The 20938-nt window shown below is 40.3% G+C and overlaps 1 protein-coding gene across 4 annotated transcripts in view; it reads left to right on the plus strand.

Moving 5' to 3' along the window:
* Positions 1–20938, plus strand: part of SDK1 (sidekick cell adhesion molecule 1) — a 396182-nt gene that overhangs the window by 227784 nt on the left and 147460 nt on the right. For all 4 annotated transcript variants that reach the window (XM_032703881.1, XM_032703884.1, XM_032703882.1 and 1 more), the window contains 2 exons: positions 11962–12073; positions 13061–13251. In XM_032703881.1, the coding sequence (XP_032559772.1) occupies positions 11962–12073; positions 13061–13251 (303 nt within the window). The remainder of the gene's footprint in view (positions 1–11961; positions 12074–13060; positions 13252–20938) is intronic.

A 20938-nucleotide genomic window follows, 5' to 3' on the forward strand; every position in this document is an offset into this window, starting at 1 on the left:
CACACTCTTAAACTCCTCTTTTAATAGGGCACAGCAGATAGGAAATCTTAAGTACATTAATGCAAACAGCATTTGTACAGGCCAAGCAAGGTACAACCAACAATTTATTTTTAACAATGCTGACACTACCCAAACTGCAGAAATACTAACAAAGAGCCTGGAGTAATAGCTTCCCCTTAGATTTCTTTTTACAGTACTTGCAGCATTTGCTGAGCAGCATTTATATACTGGGTATAAATAGGCAGGTACAAAACCCATTCCATCTCCTGGAGAAGAGAGACGCTGCTTTATTCTCACTACAGAAAATTAAATGCTTATCCATCTGTGGAATTATTTTTGAATGAATAAGTTTGTAGACTTTCTGTAGCTGGGTTATTGTTTGCTCTTTTGGAACATTCTTTGCTTTCACAGTTGTTTTGTTCTTGCGACAGAGGAAATACAGCAATGTGTATTTTTCTCCCTGCTGAGGTCTGAGGCAACCTTATATTATAAAATAACCAAAGATTGATAATCACAAAGGCTGCAAAGGGGAAGCTGCACTTTATTTAGAAAAAACCTCTGTGCTATAAAGAGGAAACAAAATTTTTTCTTCTGTTAGAAAAATGTTTCTTGGGAGTCAGAGCTCTGCTGTGTGCATGGTTTTGCCCCACTTTTTTTATTTTACAGTACTCTAAATATATATATATAAAAATATATATATAAATATATTTTATTTGCTTCTGAGTGTTCGTGACCTGAACAACTCTACTTTTATTAAAGATTCTCTCCCTTCATAGAAGACAGTGGAAAAGTAGCATGATATGGTCAGGGGGATGGAGAACTTGTGACCATATGGAGTGGACCTGAGGCCCCTGATAACCTATTTCTCAAAATATTTTTTTGACAAGTCATTCCATATGTTTGGTTGAGTTAGCTGCTGGAAGAAGGCTGTGGGGTATCTTCGTGTTTTTCAGATCTGTTCTTTTTATGTAGAGACTTGGAAATCACAGACCTTTGGGAGCAAGGTAGCAATCTGGATCCCAAAACATGTTTCTCAGATATGTATATATATATATATAAATAGAATGCAGCAAGAGTTGACTTTGAGCTTAAAATACAGTGATGCAGTGAGTGCATCTTGGTTTGAATTGTAAGTTCAACAACAAAGAAGAGGAGTTCCTATTCAGTTCAGTGTTATAGCTCTGCAGAAGTGCTCTCCTTTAAGCCTTCATAAACTGTTCCAAACCTGTAGTACCTGGGATCTAAGGACAGGTTGTTAAATTTGGTAGAGTTTTCTTTTTTAATCTCTGTTCTTAGAGTGGATTTTACAGAGAAAGCTTTGATCAGCACCTTGCTTGTCCACTACCTGCAAAAATGTACTGGCATGGCTTGAGCTGAGTGTCCCTCATGTGCCCTGGGTAGGGAATGGTGGCCCAGTTGATGGCCTGTACACATTTACTGGCACCATATACCTGTGACACAAAAGCCTTTCCTTTTGTTGTGAAGGGCAGAGCAACTGTGGAACACTTCCAGGTTTGTCTTTAGCTTCTTCTCAGTGAGGGCAGGTATGAATTCTTTAATCTGTTTGGAAGATCACAGATTTTCAAACAAGCGACCAGGCACAGCAGATATCCAGACCTGGGGAAATCTCTAAAATCCAAGAATGTTTATTATTTCCATGTATTTTCCAGGTATTTCATGGCAGTGTCCTGATTCTGAGTTGATGCTAGAAAACTCCCAACTGTTTTTAAGCTTGGAGCCTAACTGAAATTCAGTGTTAATTTTAGCTTTATCGTGACTGTTTGTCAAATTATTTTTTTTAAAACTCTCTTTTAAACTATAACCTCTTTTAAACCTAAAGAGGAGAGATTTAGATTATATAAGAAGGTAAGAAGAAACCCTTCCCTGTGAGGGTGTGAGGCCCTGGCACAGGTTGCCCAGAGAAGCTGTGGCTGCCCCATCCCTGGAAGTGTCCAAGACCAGGTTGGACGGGGTTTGAAACAACCTGGGATAGTGGAAGGTGTCCCTGCCCATGGCAGAGGGTTGGAACAAGGTGATCTTTAACATCCCTTCCAACTCAAACCATTCCATGATTCTGTGATCAGTCTGGATGTGGAGGTCTCTCCTTCCAATGTACTGCACCACAATATCAGATTCATTTAAAAAACTGCCACAAAAAATTAGGAAATCACATATGATCAATTGTACATATTTGTTTTATGCTCTATAGAGCATATTCAATCTTAAATCTTCCCTGTGAAAATAGTGCTTCCATTATTGCTGTCATAAAATAAATTGTTGAAGGCATTTCTTAAAAGAATTTCCCCCAAAGCCACTGCAAATGCTTTACTTTAAGTCCAGTGAAGGATAGATGAGATTGTCTTTTTTTTTCTTTTCTTCTTTTTTTTCTCTTTATGTTTTGTTACCACCCTTTTATTTGTACATAGAAGAGTGTTTAAACTTGTTACAAGTAGGAGAAGCAGCAACTAGATTGTCAATTGTGTGATCTTGTTTGTGCCAAAGCAAGGAGTTGAGAAATGCATTTATAAAACAACCCCCAACATGAAACCATATACAAAGATATATTTGTAAATAGAAGGCAGCATTTTATTGTCTCCCATTTCTCTGTCTGTCCTGCTGCTTGACAGTACATGAGGATCTGCTGGTGAGAATTGGAGCATCTGAAATTGGAGCAGCTCTCTGATCCCAGTGACAGAAATGTATCCCCAGCTCAACTTTCCTCCTTTTTTTCTCCTCTCAGGTCTTCTCTCACCAGTGAATTTTGTGTTTCTGTACATTATTATTAACTGACAGTTCTGGTTAATTTAACATCCAGTTACTGATGTGTGGTTTACTAACTTAATTTGCCTTTATTAAATAAATCAAGAGGTAAATACCAAGGTAACATGAAGTACTAAGACTTGTAAGACTTTAAAAGTTATGTTTTGTCCTCAAGAGAAAGTGAGTCTTGCTGTCTTTTGCAGAAACTCCTGCAACCACTACCAGAACCCTCAAACCTGTTTCCTCCTCCCAAATGCATCCTTGTTTATAGTTAAAATGGTGCTTCTCTTACAATGCACTAAAGTACATCATAAAAATATACAGCCTCTTAAAAGTGATTTTTGCTGATGAGTTATTTTTAAATCTTTTTAAACATGGCTATGTTTGGGGAGAGATTTGAGGTTGTTCAGCCTGAAGAGGAAAAGGCTCTGGGGGACCTTAGAGCACCTTGCAGTGCCTAAAGGGGCTCCAAGAGCTGGAGAGGGACTTGGGACAAGGGCCTGGAGTGACAGGACAAGGGGAAATGGCTTCACACTGAGAGAGGCAAGGGTCAGATGGGATATTAGGAAGAAATTCTTCCCTCTGAGGGTGGTGAGGCCCTGGCACAGGTTGCCCAGAGAAGCTGTGGCTGCCCCATCCCTGGGAGTGTTCAAGGCCAGGTTGGATGGGACTTGGAGCAACGTGGTCTGGTGAAAGGTGTCCCTGCCCATGACAGGGGGGGTGGAACAATATAGTCTTTAAGGTCTCTCCCCACCCAAATCATTCTGTTATTCTGTGATTCCATAAAGAGCCCCCAGGCTCTGGGCCCTGGCTGCAGGGAGCTGCTGTACCTGTTGCCTCTCACATCTCTTTGAAGATGACTCTGAAGCCAACAGATTCCACTGGTAGACCATGGATATTTTTCCCCCTTTTAACTGCTGTTGAATAAGATTACACTCTCTATCCACTCATATAGCTGATATTAAAGCTATCTGGTGAATTGAAAAGCCACCTGAGTGTTCTTTAGCTGGAATAGCTTGAGGCTATATATTTTTTCATGTTAAAAGCTCTAATGATGTGCTGGATGATAAGTTTCCAGGCAGAAAGAAACCCCTCACTGGGTGTGGGGGAAGGTCAGGTCAGTGACAGAGACTGAACTTCCAAATTGCTCTTTTTGCACGAGGAGTTGTGAGAAGGGAATTTCAGAGTGTTCGAGCCGAAATTTGGTCTGCCTTTGAATTTAGCTGCTGACTCACAGGGAGCTGTGTAACTAAGCAGCAGTTTAATTTCCTTAAAACTACATGGCACAACACTAGAAATGTATTTCTGAAGTAGTCCTAAAGTACAAAGTGGGGCTGTAGACCTCAGGAAGCAGAAAAGAGAGGAATTCATCCCCCAAATAACACTTACTGGGTCACCTGCACTTAATGGCCTGTAGAAAAAGAGCAAAATCAGGAAAAAAGCCAAATCTCCCATCCCTGTCCCAATTGTCAGAGCAGAACTGGTGAGAGACAAGGTGGGGTGACTGTGTCACCATGAACCATCCCAGCCTTGCTGCTTCTCCTGGGGCACTTCAGTATTTGTTGGCTACAGAAATACGTTTTCCATTTTTAAATCAACTGGTTTTAGGCCCCTGCCTCTCATTATGCCCAGGAGTAGACCCTAAAAAGTCTCCATAAGGTTTTAGAGCTTTTCAACCTGTATTTTAGACTCAGTTTTATCTAATAAAATATATAAATCTCCTCTTTACTGGAGTATCTACACACAAAAGGGTATAAATCGTCTTGTGGCTGGAGCTGAGTTCTCCATTAATCTTTCCCTAGAACTAAAACTAACAGCACTTGCAGTCTGTGTGAAAGTCCTTACAAAGGGGGAAAAAAAGCTGTTACAAACGTGGCTGTTATTTGTTTAAACATTTGGAGACGTTTATAGTGTGATGCTAGCTCGGTTTTTTGCCCTTGCTCACAGTCTTTTGTTTGTGTGTATTTCAGTGAATCCTTTCAAACTTGTCAGGCAAGAAAAGTTTTCCTTGTTTAGCAGAGTAAAATTAAGACTGTGAAGGAGTATGATTGTTTTCTATAAATACTTTAGGATGTAAACATCACAGAGGGAGAAAGCAGCTCTTTAAGCTAAAGGACAGCTTTGGCAGAAGAACAAATGAAGTACATTGGCCATGAATACATTTAAGCTGGAAATTAGGAGTGGTTTTAACAGGTTGAACAGAAAAGCTTTAGGAAACTTTCCAACCAAAAAGTGGTGTTAAAAAAGCTCGATATTTTTGCCACTGTCCCCAGTACATTCAGAGAAGGGATTTTGTGATGGGATGTCACAGAGACAAGGAACTGTGCTGACCCAGGAGGTGCCTTCTAGTCCTGTGCTCCAAACACAGTTTGCAGGAAGCTTCGTACACATAAAATATCTTCTTGACGATGGTTTGAATAATTACTGTATCTCTTCCATTTTCACAGAATTATAGGCTGACAGAATGGTCTGGATTGGAAAGGACCTTAAAGATAACCAAATTCTGTCCCCCTGCTATGGGCAGGGACACCTTCCAGTAGCCCAGGTTGCTCCAAGCCCTGTCCAGGGATGGGGCAACCACAGCTTCTCTGGGCATCCTGTTCCAGGCCCTCCCCACCCTCAGAGGGAAGAATTTCTTCCCAATATCCCATCTAACCCTGTCCTCTGTCAGTGGGAAGCCATTCCTCCTTGTCCTGTCCCTCCAGACCCTTGTCCAAAGCAAGTTCCTGAAGTTCAGTGCATTTTGAAGTGCTTGCAGAAGTGCAAGATGGGCTGGCTCAGTCACACACTTTTGTGGGATAATTTCTGGGGGTAACTTTATATTTCAAAGTTAAATGCATCAGAACTTGTGTTGTAGCTTATACAGACCCTCACACAGGCCCAGGAGGGGTGGATAGAAAATGGAGGAGTGCAGAATTTCAGGCAAGATGAATTTGTGCCAAGCATAAACAGTTGTTGTTGAAATGTTTTGTAATTGCTTCTTTACCATATCTCTCCTTATGCGCTGGGTATTTATTTTGTGATGTGCTCCCTGTACATTATTCTGGTGTTTATTATTTTATTCCCCCTTTTTTTTCTTTTCTTTTTTTTTTTTTTTTAAATTTCCTTGCAGTGGAAATGCATCATGTGTTTGTTCTGATGTGGACAAAGCTTAGTCACACTGACAAGAGTGTATTGAGTCAATAAATATAACTGACCTAGATCATTCACTCATTTTGCTTGTATTGTGTTTTGTAAACCTTTTTCATGTCTGGTGTTTTATTTATATGTCGTGATGTCTGGTTCAAAACGAGGGCTGTATGTATAAGAATTCACTTGCTGTGATAATTCAAACAATTGGGCTGTTTTCCCTATAAATTTGATCCACAAGTTTTTGTGTTGTTGCTTATTTACTTTTTCAAGTCTACAGTCTGGTTTCTCAAAAGGTAAATGAATTATGTTAATACTTAATTGTTTAAGGAGTTTTAAGATGTCCTTGGGTACTGAAAAGTCATTGTACTTCATACCAATTCTTTACCATTAATTTGCTAATTATTTTATAAATACATAACTTTGACTCAAAAAAACTCCATTTGGAGTTTTTATGCTCTTCGTCAAACTAAACAAATGTGACCAAAAATCCTCACAGGAAAGTCTCTGTTATTTTCCTCTACATTTAGAAATCTAAGCAGAGCCCTCTGCAGTGCACAGCAGCATTTTATTTCCCTTTTCTTGAAAATAAATAGTCCTTGCTAGAATCAAAGTGGAAAACTGAAATTGTAACTTTGATTATCTTAATGCTCTTTTATTGTATCACTCTAATAAGCAGGGAACAAGCAGGCACCTTTTGGGATAGAGGCTTATGATTGAGAACACACTTTTTTTCCATTATTTGCATAATACTTCTCTCTGGTGCCCGCAGGTGGTTGTCAGCATTTGCTTTTCTGTTGATCAGGCTCCAATTCCTGTCGTGCATCTTTTGCTCCAAAGGGGAAGGGAAATTAATCTATTATTGATCAGGATCCAATTCCTGTTGCGTATCTTGTACTGGGAAGGGAAAGGGGCATTAATCCATTAGGGGTTGATGATTCAAACCATCTGCAGGTAGGACCTGGAAACACTGAATGTATTCCATTAGGTAGTTTGTAAGGTCTTTTTTTTTTTCCTCCCTCGAGCAATCTTGAGATACTGTGTGATTGTCATTTCTTCTCTTTTCTCATATTCTGTGTTAGGTAGAGATTGCACATTCTTGATGCCATAATGTTGTGCTACATGTAATATTTTTGCTGTTTGCATTGAACTCTTTTCTAATATAGGTGTCCATAATTTGGCAACATGAAGGTTTGTATGTATCCTGCATAATAATTGAAGAGGCATTTCTACACACTGTGCAAGCCTCAAAATCTGTAGGAAGTTTCTGGTAAAGGTTTTCTAAACTTTTCCTCCCAGGAAAACTTATAAATGGTTTCAGAGTTGTGTTAAAGTATTCTAATTTCTCCATTAGCTTGAGGGTATGTGACCTCTTCTCCAAAGCGTTTTTCTCCCATAGACAAATTTCATAATACAAGTAGGTAAATTCATTTTTGGACACTGATTCCTGTGGGATCCTTTCTTCATTGGAAACTGGACACTGGGAAGCAACTGCAGTAGTAACTTACACCAAGGGCAGGGATAACGAGCCCTCAACCTCACATTACAGGCTCTACCCTACACTAGGGAAACAAGGGTGATCTGGGTGATTATTTAGGAATCCTCCCTCCTCCTGCTCATGGTCACCTTCTTTGGATTAAGGGTCTTCAGAGGTTTGGGACCTATAAGCCTGAAAAATAAAACTTACTGTCTTGCTCAAGTCCAAACCCAAACTATTACTTCTTTTCAAGAGATAAACACTTTCTCTTACTTTTTATTGAGGCTAATTTACCCCCTATCTCTGTCAGGTGAATTTGAGCATCCATTGAAGTAATGTATTTAATATTCTGCACTGAAAATACTAATACAGATAAACTTTACCATAGTGTAAAATCTGGGAAAGAACCTGATGTTTATACATTTCTGAAGGGGAAAGAACCTGTTGTGTCTTCAGTTGTATGACCTGAGTGAGATTTCAGTTCTGTTGGGGAAAATTAAGCACCCAAGGAGCTTTGATAAAGTCTGTGATCTTTATAAACTGTCAAAATATTTAAAATTCACTGTACCTTACATGGCAATATATGTACAGAGATAAAACCACTGTCTTTCCAGAGATGATAGGGCAGTGTACATAATTATGGTATGTAAATAACAGATTAGATTTCTACAGCTCATCAGTATTTAAAAAATCAGTGTAATAAAGGATTTAGACAGGAGGAGGGAGGTTCAGAGAGCTCTGGGGTCAGTGATGTGCAGCCACACACAACCACAGGTGATGAAAACAAATAGACCGTGCAAGAGTTGTTCACTCTTTCTTTTTCTCTCTTCCCTCACTTTATATCTGCTTTGTGTGGAAATGCCAGATTTGTGAATTCCACAATCTGGAGAGGAGTTAATTTTTAGAGGGAGAGAAAAATGCCAGATCTTCTTTCTATTTTCTGTTATTTTGTCTCATTTTTCCCCTTTTTTTGGCTCTTTTTTTTAGAAAAAAGTCTAATATGGAAAGCATTATATCAGTGACAATTTACCTTCATATCTTGGGCTGTAAATGGCAGCATTTCACCACCTGCTTCAGGAGCAGCTGGGGTTGGGAACCACTGAAGAACTGGAGGACAAACCCCCTCTGCTCCTGTGTCCAAGCCTTTGGTGTTACCATAGTCTTTTCTCAAAGACTGGTTGGGATTGGTCCTGAATGTTACTTTGCTTTCTTAGCTGAGAGGAGGGGTTCAGAAAGCAGATAGAAAGGAAAGAAGACCTCTTCTTTCCAAAAAGATAGAATATGTCTGGGAATGGTGTTGCCCAATTAGGGAATTTATCTCGCTGTGAACTGTTTCTGTGTGCATTTGTATTGCTCTTGGTCATTAAAAAAAAAACAGATACATTGGAAGTTGAGCAGTTCTTAAACAGTGTGAGACATCTATAGGGGACCATGGGATGGCAGGGAGGGGAAATGGCCAGTGATGAGTACAGAGCAGCTGCCTGAGGGAGGGCAGGAGGAGGAGAGAGAGGTGATGAAAAACCAGAAGGAAACGGCCAAGACCTAGAAAGCTCAGACAACAAAAAGTCTGATGAAGTAAAAAAGGAACAGTGAATAGGAGAAAAAAAAATTCAGTTGTTTTCTGCAAAGGATTTTCACAGAAAATGTCTATTTACTAACAATGACGTTCTACATTGGATTTTAGTGTAGCATCAGTCAAGCAGAATCACTTCTGTGCAGTGCTTTAGGAGGTAGGAGAAGGATGGAGTGGCTTTATTGACAGGTAGGATGAGAAACCTGGGAAGTCTGGGTAGTTGTTCACTGTCTGATTGTTTGCAGTAGCTCTCTACCTTTCCCAGCCCCATGTGCCATGGTGCATCATTGAAACAAAAGCAACAGTGTTGCTCCTTATCTCCGTCAGGATCCTGGCTACTCTGAAACTGTGGATTTTTTACAAAAGCACAAAGTTCTGAAAGGGGGAGATGGACACACAGGTGCCAAGTTACAGCCCTATTGAGATTTTTACTCTAAAGCAAAACTGAGTTCCTCCTTTGGTACTTCAGTTAACCACAAAACAAAGCTCCAAACTGGCCCCTGCAAAAGGAGCCCTGGGAACATCCCTGTTGAGTTTGATTTGGCAGGACTGGGGCCAGGGCGAGTTATGGGTTTCTTAGTGCTGCAGAGGGAAATTTAAACTATCTTTGAATAACAAATAAGAATGTTTACACTGTCTACATACTGTTTATAAAACACTTGGAAATGTTGTTGTTTTCTCTGTTTGCTTGTTATGTCTGTAGCTACCTTTGTAGGTATATTCCTGGGATTCCAAGTTCTGGCCATTTTGATGAGCCCTCTGTATCACATCAGTATTAGTTCACTCAGCAGCCTGCTTTTAATAGATACGTTTCAGGGATGAGACAAAATGAAAGTAAACACATACTTCGTTTTGATTCTCGTCACAGCCAGTAAGAAAGTCAAAGAAATCTTACATTTTCCTGGTTTCAAGGGGAGGAATGTGTACTTTTATTTCCTTGCTTATCTACTGACTGCACGCAGGGCCACTCGTGTGTGGTGATGGAGGTTACAACAAAGCTGGATTCTCCTCTTGGGCTGGTTTTTCTGGGCTGGAGCCCTTCTTCAGGGGAGCTGATAAGTCAAACAAGTGGTTTTCTTCTTTTCCAGGTGGAGATAAGAAATTATTACTGCCAAATTAGTAACTTGTTTGTTGATCTTTTAGCACTTACTGTTATAAACCTTCATCTTGGGCAGAACTAGCGGTGAACAGTGATACTGAGGTTATTCCTTCTCATCAGTAAAAAGCTACTAATCTGATCAACTCTGGGGTTTTTTCAGATTACTCTCTGGAAAATTTCTACCATGAATGCCCATAAGACCACCGTGGAAATCTTAGAAAATAGATTTTCTATCATGTTTCCAGGGTTGTTGAGGAGTAGACGTAATTATCTACTAACAGCTTGATTTTTGAGATCCCATGGGAGTTGCATATAGATCTGTGTCAGGTTGACAGAGCATATTCGTGGGAAAAAATAAATATGTGCTTATAGTTTCTGAAGTACTATTTTTGAATGCTTGAATTTATTCAGAAGTGTGGATGGTATTCTTAAAATCCACTCCCGTACTACACTATCTGCTGTCAATTAGAAAAACATCAAAAGGTGAAAGATTTGTCATTCAGAAATCTGCTAACCTGGTGAACATTTGAGCCCCATTACCAAAGGCTTTGTCTCTCCAACAAATGAAATCCTATGTGAAATGGCTTTTGGCATGCTGGGTATGATCCAAGCAAAGAATCTTCTGTCCATTATCTGTTCTTTAGGGAATTATCTTAAACATTGAGGGTTTGTACTTCGCACTTCCCAGTTTCCCATTCTGCTTAATGGGCATGGACTGGCTTCCTTTGCAGAAAACATTTGATGAAGTGGCTTGCTTTTCCATCAGTTTGGTTTTATTTTCATTACTTTTCTCTGTAATTTGTTTATTGGTTTCTGTATCTTTAGAAAATTTTATTACTCTGTTATTCAAGCTAAAAAATAGCTAATTTTTCTTTCCCAAATGAGTTGCTTGAAGCAAAGTACCTATGAATACATGGGTATTTTAATTCACTTACTAAATGTACACAGAGAAAATTTACAAGCTGCCTTTTTACCATTTTTTAAGTGTCTGCTGACTGTTGCATAAGCTAAATTATTTACAGTATGAAGCCTCACAAAAGAGTAACAGATTTGGGTTATTTACTTTCCTGATAAGAAAAAGGGATTGAAGTTGCTGTGATATGCTGCTTTGTTAATTTTATATTTGTTCCCCAGTGTGTAAAATCTTTTTAAAGAACTAACATGAGTATTGGCAGACTCTTTTGAAATGGTATGGAAGGAGTAAGATTAAACAAAACATGAAAAGGTCTTAAAAATATAAGTCAGCAAGTGTTTGATAAAAATAAAAGTGCTCAACAATAGAAAACCTTTAGGATGCTTAATTTGTTTGCTCTCTCTTTGAGAATGGCCCCTGCACTCCATCTGGGAGTAGTTCTTGGGAGTTCTGTGTGTTGAAAGATTCCAGGCTGGGTACGTTGGAACAGTGTGTTTGTACAGTGTTGGCCACTGCAATATAAGGAAGATCTGGAGCCATTAGAGAGTGTCCAAAGGAGGGCAATGAGGATGGAGAAGGGCCTTGATTTGAAACCGTGTGAGGACACTGAGATCACTTGGTGTGTTCAGCTGGGGAAGAGGAGACTGAGCGGAGACCTCACTGCTGTTACAACTTCCTTGGGAGAGGCAGAGGAGGGGCAAGGACTGAGTTCTGCTCTGTGGGGACCAGGGACAGGACCCAGGGAATGGCCTGGAGCTGTGTCAGGGCAGGGTTAGGTTGGATATTAGAGAAAGGTTCTTCCTTCAGGGGGGTAGTTGGGCACTGGAACAGTGGTCACAGCACCAAGGCTGACGGAGCTCAAGACGTGTCCTTGAAACGGCCGTGCTGGAGATCTCCCTTCAACGAGGGGATTAAAATCCGTGGTGAGGCTGAAGAGTGAGATTTGCAGCCTTTGTTACTGCTGTCACAGGTGTCCAGAGCCCTCACCAGGTGTCTTTGTGCCCGGGCAGGTGCTGCAGACCCCGCTGAGCCCCTGGCTCCCACCATCGTGATCCGCCCCCGCAACACCAGCGTGGTCGCCGGGAGCAGCGAGGCCACTCTGGAGTGTGTGGCCAACGCCAGGTATGGAAACACCCCCCGGGGCTGCAGGGGACTGGTTGTAACACACTGTCCTTTACTGAGAAGGACAGAGGAAGTTATTTTCATTTTTTTATTAATTTAGAGATTGAAGCAGAACGCTCGCTCTTCAGTGCAACCTTATGAATAATCTTGTTTGTGCGACATTACTGAATTAAACCTATTGATTTTTCTGGCCAAATGACAGTATGGTCAGGGGTGCTTTCCCACCTGTTCCTCACATTGAAAGGAAAAGAAGTACAGTGGTGTTAAATCAGCAGACATTATCTTAAGGAAAAGGTTATGGTAAGGGTTAATAACATCTCAGCTGTGTTGCCTGTCAACAGGAAAGGTGATATTGTTGAATAGTTGATGCTGCCTGGTAAATAAATTAGTGAGGATCTCCTATGAAGTAATTTATTTCAGGCACTCTCATTTTACAGTGATTATTGCTCAACTGTTCATAATGCACTGTAATATGGAATTCACAGCATTTCTCTACGTTTCCATCTAGTTGGCCTTGAATAGCTTTGAATTTCAGTGGAAGTAAATAGTTGAAGTCCTTGGATGATAAGACCGACTGATTCACGTTCCCCTCTGAGGGCAAAGATGTTCTTGATATGATTAATATTGTTTTGGTAATTGAGTTATAATGAAAGCACTTCCCATGCAGCTGATTCCCATAGCAGTATTTACTCCTTTTGCTTAGAGAAATCAAATTATTAGCACTTAAGTTCTATTGCTGTATCAATTAGCTGTACTTGCATAATGCCACTTGAGTAGTCTGTAGTCTTGGTGTGTAGAGGTTATATATGCATTTATTTCTTAATAGAACGTTGGGAATAGGGAAAGGCTTTAAGAAATTTTATAATCTTTAATAATATATTCTCTGTGTGTGTGCATATATATATATATGTATATATGCACACACAGAAGATTATTCTGTAATATATATGTTTTATTGTTGTATTCTTGTATTGTATTTCTTGGCAGACCTCTTGAGAGACTAAGTGTGACCTGGAAGAGAAATGGAATAAAGATAACCAGTGGCATTAGCAGCTTTGGGAGGCGACTCACTATCACCAACCCAACCTCTGCTGATGTGGGGATGTACTTCTGTGAAGCAAAACTGCGAGAGAGCACAGAGGAACCAGCAAGAGCAAAAGCCTTCCTTTCTATACTGGGTAAATCTCAAGGCAGCGGTTTTTTTACTAAAGCAGGCTCTGGGCTGAGGTATAATAGGAAATAAAATTGATATCTTAATATTTCATTGACCTTACATTTGAACCTTTCTTCAGAGAGCAGAACAAAGGAGGTGAAAGAGGGTTATCTTCCAAATTAATTCAGCTGTTCTTCCCCACTAATATAAATTCATCAAATAGATTTTTTTGAACACTGATGTGATTCTGAATCCCCCGTGAAACCATACATTTAATGAGAATTTTGAGAAATACAGTAGTAAAATCCTTAATGGGCAGCTTCCATATCTTGGCTTTTAGATGCATTAAATCCTGATTAACTCCTGGCTTGCTTACATCTAGTTTTCATATGTCAAGTGCCTGTATTTCTAAAAGAAGGCTTTTAGGAGCACTTCTGTGCCTTGTGTGTTGCAAGTGCCAGTCAGGGGCCAAGGATGTTCTTCACACACAGGCAGGCAGAGAGCCCTGGTGAGGTAAAAGGAGGGGGAAGGAAATACCATTAAAGCAGCTCTGTTTGCTGGACCTTTGGCTCCAAGGGAAACTTTGCACTTAATACTTTTTAGGGGACATTGCTGTCCTTTCCTAGCCTGTTTCCACCATCACCTCTGTGTCCAAGTGTTGCTGTAGGAGAGAGGTTGGCATTTGGAGTTGGTGGTTCCCAGCGTGTCCTATCCTGATATCACACTGCAGATTCACACGCTGCACACGGGGTGGAGTCTCCTGAGACTTTTAGACTAAAAGAGATGTTTTAGATTAGGGACATGGAGGTATTTTAAGCCAGAGCTGATTGTGTGAAGTCAAGCTTTTGTGCAATAGTGCCAGTAATAACTGTGTGAGTGTCCTGGGGAGATCATTGCTCTGTCAGTGACACGAGTCTCAGTGTTGGGCAGGATTCATGCACATGCACTTCTGTAGCATTGCAGAGGGAATTCAGCCCGTGGTTCTCTACACTCTTGGAGCCTTCTGAAAATGCAGTTTTAAAGACTGCTGTAGGGTCTGTATTCTACTAAAGCAGTTTAGTAGTTCCTGCTAAGTGAGAAAGCAGCTCTTCTCTCTGCAAAGCTCCATTCCAGGTTCACTTGTAGTGCTGTGTGTCTGTTATATTTATTACCTACTGGACAAAGTTTGATTCCAGTTTTTTTTTTTTGTCCTCTGTTTCTTAGAATTATTGCCTTCCCTTTGAGGAGCAGAGATGGATTTCACTTATTTATGGGTTTTGTTTAAACTCTTCCTTATTCATAAGATTTTATTGTACTTTTGCTGCTCTGCCATCACATCCAGTCTAATGTAATACTTAAAGCAGCCTCTTGGTTAATGGAAAAGATTCTTAAATACAGTTACAGTAAAACTGAAAAATAATCATTGGGGAATCATATTAAACTAGCAGTGCTTTAGTAGCTTACCTGCTCTCTTATTTTTAAATGTTTTATTTATTTCTTATCCAGTTTTAGGAGACTGTCAGGGAATGAAGTTATGAAAAGGTCTGTAGATAAGAACAAGCAGATGAAAGAAAGCAGAAACAAATTGGTTACCAATTACTTTTATTTCCTTCTGATGGAACACGACACTTCACATGCAGGTGTTTACTCAATGTGTCAGCAAAGCCTGATAGATTTCTTTATTTATGAGTTTCTTGAGCTGCAGGATGGATCTCTAATTCTAGACAGTGAGCCAAATCAAAGGATTAGTAGTTAATGCATAACTTATATTCAGCTTTAGAATACTTGGATGGATCTGACCGTCATTTAATTAGTCAAGGGACGGGTTCCAGAGGAAACTGCAGACAGGATTCAAACCCAAGGATTTCTGCAGTGTATCTCTCATAGTCCATTGGGGTAGTACTTACAGAGAATCAAGTTTGCTTGTCCATTTGCATGCATAAAATATTTTTAGTGTGTAGGTGTAGATGGGGAGCTGATAATGAGCTGTACTTGGGAGAAAAACACGCTGTGGACTTAATGAGGGGTCTTGACTAACAGAAAAAGGAAATTGTGTTAAAAACAAAGGTTTGTATTCAAAATGGGAGAAATCAAAGGCAGACCCTTAATAGTGTGGCAATGAGAGCTTTTGTGGATCAATAGAGAAAAATACTTTGCTATTAACAGGTAGAATAGGGGTAGGGATAAAAAAATGCATCAAAGATATCACAAACACTGAGTTAATCAAAGCTTTTTTTGCAAATATATCAGTCCTTGACTTTCCCAGCTAAGGGAAGTCACACAATTTGAGTGTGGCTCAGATGGTGACAAGAGCTTTATTAGAAGGCAGTGGAACTTAGTACAAAGGCACCTACTCAGTTTAAATTATTATTTGTGACCTACAGTATTATCTCTGAAGTTTTTCTGGCTGTTTCTGAGAGTACATCTTAGTTTGTAAATTAGAATCACAATAATATTCAAAAAATCTGAATCTCTAATGTATTAGAGTAGTACTGTATAAGCAAGGAGAAAATCCTCGAGTCTTGTGCTGCTGCAGTTTTCTTCTGAATATGGCAAAGAGCTTTCTGACATCTTCATATTGTTCCAGAAAAGATAAACTGAGGTGGTTCCAAACCTTGGTTTTATTAGCTGCAGTTGTTATAAATTTTTAAAGGGTATCATGTTCCTCGGTTGGCAGAGTAACAGTTTGGGAAAGATTTGTTGCAGATTAGATAAGAGCACATTTGTTTTATCACTAACAGTTTGAAGATTAAGTAATTTAAGGAGTCTTCTCATGAACAAACCAATTTGAAAACTGAGCTAATCTTAAATTCTTTTGCTCCACTTCTGCAAGTTTTGTTAGTGACAAACTGCAATAGTCATTTCTTAAGTGACTATTCTATAGGAAATTAGAAATTTTAGGAGCTTAGAAAATGAGGAATGAAACTCTTCCACTACATGAAATCCAAACTACTCTTTAAATTAGATGCAGTCAGAAAGTAAAATCTGAACAGATTGAAGAGAAAAACAATTAGAAACAACAGCCTGGCACGATGAGGGGTTGTACAGAACTGAGGACTGAAGCCTTCTTGGCCTGTCCAAAGGAATAGGATTAAGTCAGAGTCAGAGTAGAGGACTTCCTTTCTTTCTGGAGCAGTTTTATTTCCAGAGAACTACATTCATAAACATGTTATTCTCATCTTGGGAGAATTTTTACATCCCAGCTGGATAGATTTCTTTCTAATAGGACGGTAAGGGAGTGTTGTAGGTCTGTGTCTCTCTTAAAGGCAACCCTGGTCCTCATCAGGAGTGAAGGATTCAGCTTTGTGGGACCATGGAGAAAAGTTATGATGTTAGTATGAAAGGCCCACCTGGTTGGGCTCTGAGATGGACTCTGTGGCTGTTTCTCCTTCACTGTTCTCCAGGAGTGTCCAGATGCAGAAGGGTCTGTGTATAGAACTGCCAGAACAAAAGTTATTTTCCTCTGTAGCTGTGAACCACCTCAATGCCTTGTGCTCGGACCTGTGGAGTCAACAGCTCTCATGACTCTGGCTTAGACACTTTGAAACACTACAGATGCTGTCTTGAAAGCAGTGGAAAGAATTTTTCCATGGTGATCGGGTTCATATATTGTGCTTAAGAGAAGACCTTGGTGACTTTGTTCATGTACTGTGTAAGAAAAGAATAAGTTTTCAGGGAAACTGTAATATGAAATGTCTTTGGACTTACCTAATCACAATTTGGGCTCAAAGGAAAGAAATGTCGATGGGTTTTTTGATTTGTCAAGCTTCAGAGGTTCTGAGATTGTCACAGACACGCTGCCTTGGGCCCAGATGCACACAGGACCTATCCAACAGGGAAGCAATGGGACTTCTGGGAAGCCCGGTTCTGTCTCTGACATTCCTGAGACATTCCTCCTGCTTTCATTCCTGCAAACAGGACATGTGTTCCCTGTGCTGTTAGAAGGTTTCAGAACACACACACACTGCAGCTCACAGTAGAGGTAGTAGCAAGAAACTAGACACATCTTTTCATCTCTCTCTGTTCTAACCTGATATTCATGCAAAGAGAAATCTTGCTTTAAGGAACCTGCTCTGCATGCATCTGCAATGTGGCTTCTCTCCCAGCATGGCCAGTCTGATCTACTGTCTGGAGTTGAGGACTTTGTACCTACAAGGGCCTGTCAAGTTTCCAGTTCCTCTTTCTTTAGAAGATATTCACCAAATAAATTAGTTTATGGTAATGCTGGAGGAAGGCTTCCATGTTGAAGGCTCAATTTTCCTCTTAAATATGCAACCCTGAATTTCTGAGCGATGCAGGAATTTCAGCTTTGGAGGAGCCCCTGGGGCTTTCTCTGTTCTTTCTGACTTTCATGTGTGTATCTAGGATTAGGTCACACATCTCCAATGCAGCTTGAAGGGTGTGTAATGGATGCTGACTGCTATCTTTTGAATGTTAAAATCAGTGACCATGTAACTCTGTGCAGGGGAAGTTAGAACAGTATCAGATTTTGCAGGCTCTCCAGGGCTTTGCCAAGAGATGTCTTTCCAGTGGTGTCTGGAATGCAAAAAAAACCCCCAAACCTTCAACAATCATTAAAAGCATGCATTTATATTCAAATACTCTTGTCCCCCTTTGCTTGTACTTGATCTTTTAGTGAAGATCAGTCAGACACCGATACAATATCTGAACAATACAGTATCTCTTTCTTGCAGTCTGCTCTGAACTGTGACCCCTCTCATTGCCAGCACATGGTGATGCCACAGGGTGAACTCAGAGTGATGGGTCCTTTCCTATTCTAACTACTCTGATAATATAATTTCCAAAAAATTACTGTCATTCCTAGAAATTACCGTGTCTGGGGACTTGTGTCTGGCATGTTACATAGTTTGGAAGACGCTGTAATTTCGCCACACATATTAAATTTCAACACACGATTATTGCCTACAACAATAAATGTTCAAATTCATACTGTGTGGTTCAAACCAAGCCTTATAAATATGCAATAGAGTCGTATATACAGACAACCAGAATGCCCTTCAGAGTGCCATCTGACCCCTATAAATATTGCTGCATTTTTATGGCCACTTTCTGACAGTTATTCACCAGGTGCTGCATAACCCAAATTCAGATACCCTGAATTTTAGCCTTGCAGTTAGTTCTGGCCATTCAGGCCCTCAGGCACACACCTGGTGTGCAGATGATACATCTGACACCTCTGAAAAGTGAGGAGCTGATATTTTGGTTGTCCAGCACCTGTAACAAGAGCTGTTTCTTCCACAGCCTGAGTTCTGTTGAAGCCATAGGCCCTCACTGCAAAGGACCTTTAGAGCTTCCATGATGCTGGTCAAAGACAAGTGGATGTGGAAAAGCAGCACAGTTGCATGGAAAATTCAAACTTCTTTACTTTGAGGGTGACAGAGCATTTGAAGGGGCTGCCCAGAGAGGTTGTGAAGGGTCATTCTCTGGAGATATTAAAAACACACCTACACACTGCTCTGGATGGACCAGCTTTAGCAGGGGAATGGGTCTAGGTGATCTCCAGTGGTCACTTCCAACCCCAGCTGTTCTGTGGTTCTGTGTGAAATCACTGTTTCATTTCCCTCAAAACCTTGAGAGTATCCCTACACCAGTACTGCTGGGATTCTGTCATTCTCTCATCACCAAGGCTAATTTTCCATGAATATTAGACTTGGGATGTGACAGCACTGTTGTCCACATGGTATTCTAGATCTTCCAGAATTCCTTATGAATTAGACTCATCTTCCCACCCAGGCTTTTCTCTATCTTTAGGCAATAGAAGCAGTAAATTGTGGAGTGGCTTCTGGAAGGTTTTCTGTATCAGTGCTTGTCTTGCAAGAATAACATCTGACTCCTCTGTGGGTGGTTGTTGCACTTGGCAGTGCTTCCAGCTGCTGAATGGCTGTGAGAAGAGAGTTCAGCAGGCCTTAGTCTGAGGGAAAAGGTGAGTCTGGGCTCAAAGACTGGGAATCAAATCTGTTGGCATCAAAAGTCCTCTGGGAGCTGTCTGGGGCCTTTAGATTGCATCTTTCTGCTGCTCCTGCTCTTTTTCTGTCTTGTCTGCTTCTGTTTCTCCCTGCTTCTTTCAAAAAAAAGCTGATGTGAATCTTCCTCTTATAACATCACATCCCGTTTGCTAAGTGACAGTTGTCACTGACTTCAAGTTCCTTGTCACGTAATTCAATGTGTGATACTTGCTCACCTAAGCATCTCTCAATGGAAGAAGTTTCTTTGAGAGTGACATAACAGCCTGTATGGGATTTAAAGGAAGGAGCACAGGTTGCAGGTTAGGATTTTGGGAGGGACTCTGGGAAAGACAGCTCTGTAAATATGCCAGGTATAACTGCAGAAACAGCAGCACATAAGCAGAGGTCATGGAACCACGAGCACCTTTGAGGTCACATTAAGTGCTTTGCAGCTGGACTGCAGGCCCATGGTGAAGATAAATCTGCAAATTTATCACTGGTGTGTGAATGTGTTGCTGATCTAGGAGAAAGTTTGTGAGAACTGGTGGCTGAAGGTTGCCAAGTTTAGAAATTGGCCCACTAAGGTCAGAGTCCTTTGGAAAAGGGAGGGTGGAAAATGTGCAGTCAGGAGTTCCCTAAACAGAAGAAAGTAAACTTAAACTTCACTGACTCAAGAGACATCCACAGAAAAGCCCAAATTTTGAAGGGAATGTCTGGATGTGGGGTTATGTGTCTGGATGCTCTCTTGGCCCAGTGCTGCTCTGGCCACCCTTTACCTCCCCTCACAATCACATTCAGTTGCCATAAAATGAAAGATGCAAATTTTATTCTGAGAGATGGACATAGAGACACTCACCTGTGTGACCACAGACAGGCACGTAGATAAGGATACCAGGCTGAAAGTTTGGAAATTAAAAAGTTAACATCCTAAAAACTGGAGCACAAGGAAAACACCAGCCAAGGCCTGGAGGATGGCGTGAGAGGAAAGAGAGCACTCAGAGTGAAAATGTGGACTGAGATGAATTGCAGAGGACTCAGCAACTTAGCTGATCAAACATGTCAAACTGTGTGCCATCAGTGAATTTCAATTAAATGTTCAGCTTTTCAATTTGTTGTTTAGATTAACGCATGAGATCATATGCAATAAATCACAGCTTATTATGTGTGTTTATTAATAGCTTTATATTTAGGCAGTGAGGATCAATAATGTTAACACATGTATATTATTAGAATATAATAAATCAGGTAGCTTGGTTTTATTGGTTTTGCTGGGTAAACAAGTATTCCAGGCTATTTTGCAACCTCCCCTCCTCCTCTGCACAGCATGTTGAAGACTAATATTGATTGACTTTCTTTGGAATGAATGCAGAATTGTAATATCCATTGGTACTCAGATGAGACCCCAGTTCTGTACACTGAATCAAGTATTTTATTGCAGTTAGTGGGAAGAAGTGCTGGGAAAGGGGGGTTTCTATTCTAATCCAGTGCCTACTGATATGTACCTGCTGGCAAATCATCATGTCATCCCTGTGCAGTGAGAGCCACACTTGCTGTACTGCAGGTGGTAGCAGGAGAAATAAGATTTTGCAGAGTAAAAATTATGTGATTTTGATTTTATTTACTAAAATACTGATGTTTTATCAATAATACAACCACAAGGACTTTTTTCAGTCATGTTTGGTGAAGAGATTTGGGAGAAGGTCAGCTCAGATGACCTTGAATCTTTCAGTTTACTGCATTTTTTCAACCATGCTTGATTTTCTTAAA

Source organism: Chiroxiphia lanceolata, chromosome 16 (assembly GCF_009829145.1).
Source record: "Chiroxiphia lanceolata isolate bChiLan1 chromosome 16, bChiLan1.pri, whole genome shotgun sequence".
Taxonomy (NCBI): domain Eukaryota; kingdom Metazoa; phylum Chordata; class Aves; order Passeriformes; family Pipridae; genus Chiroxiphia; species Chiroxiphia lanceolata.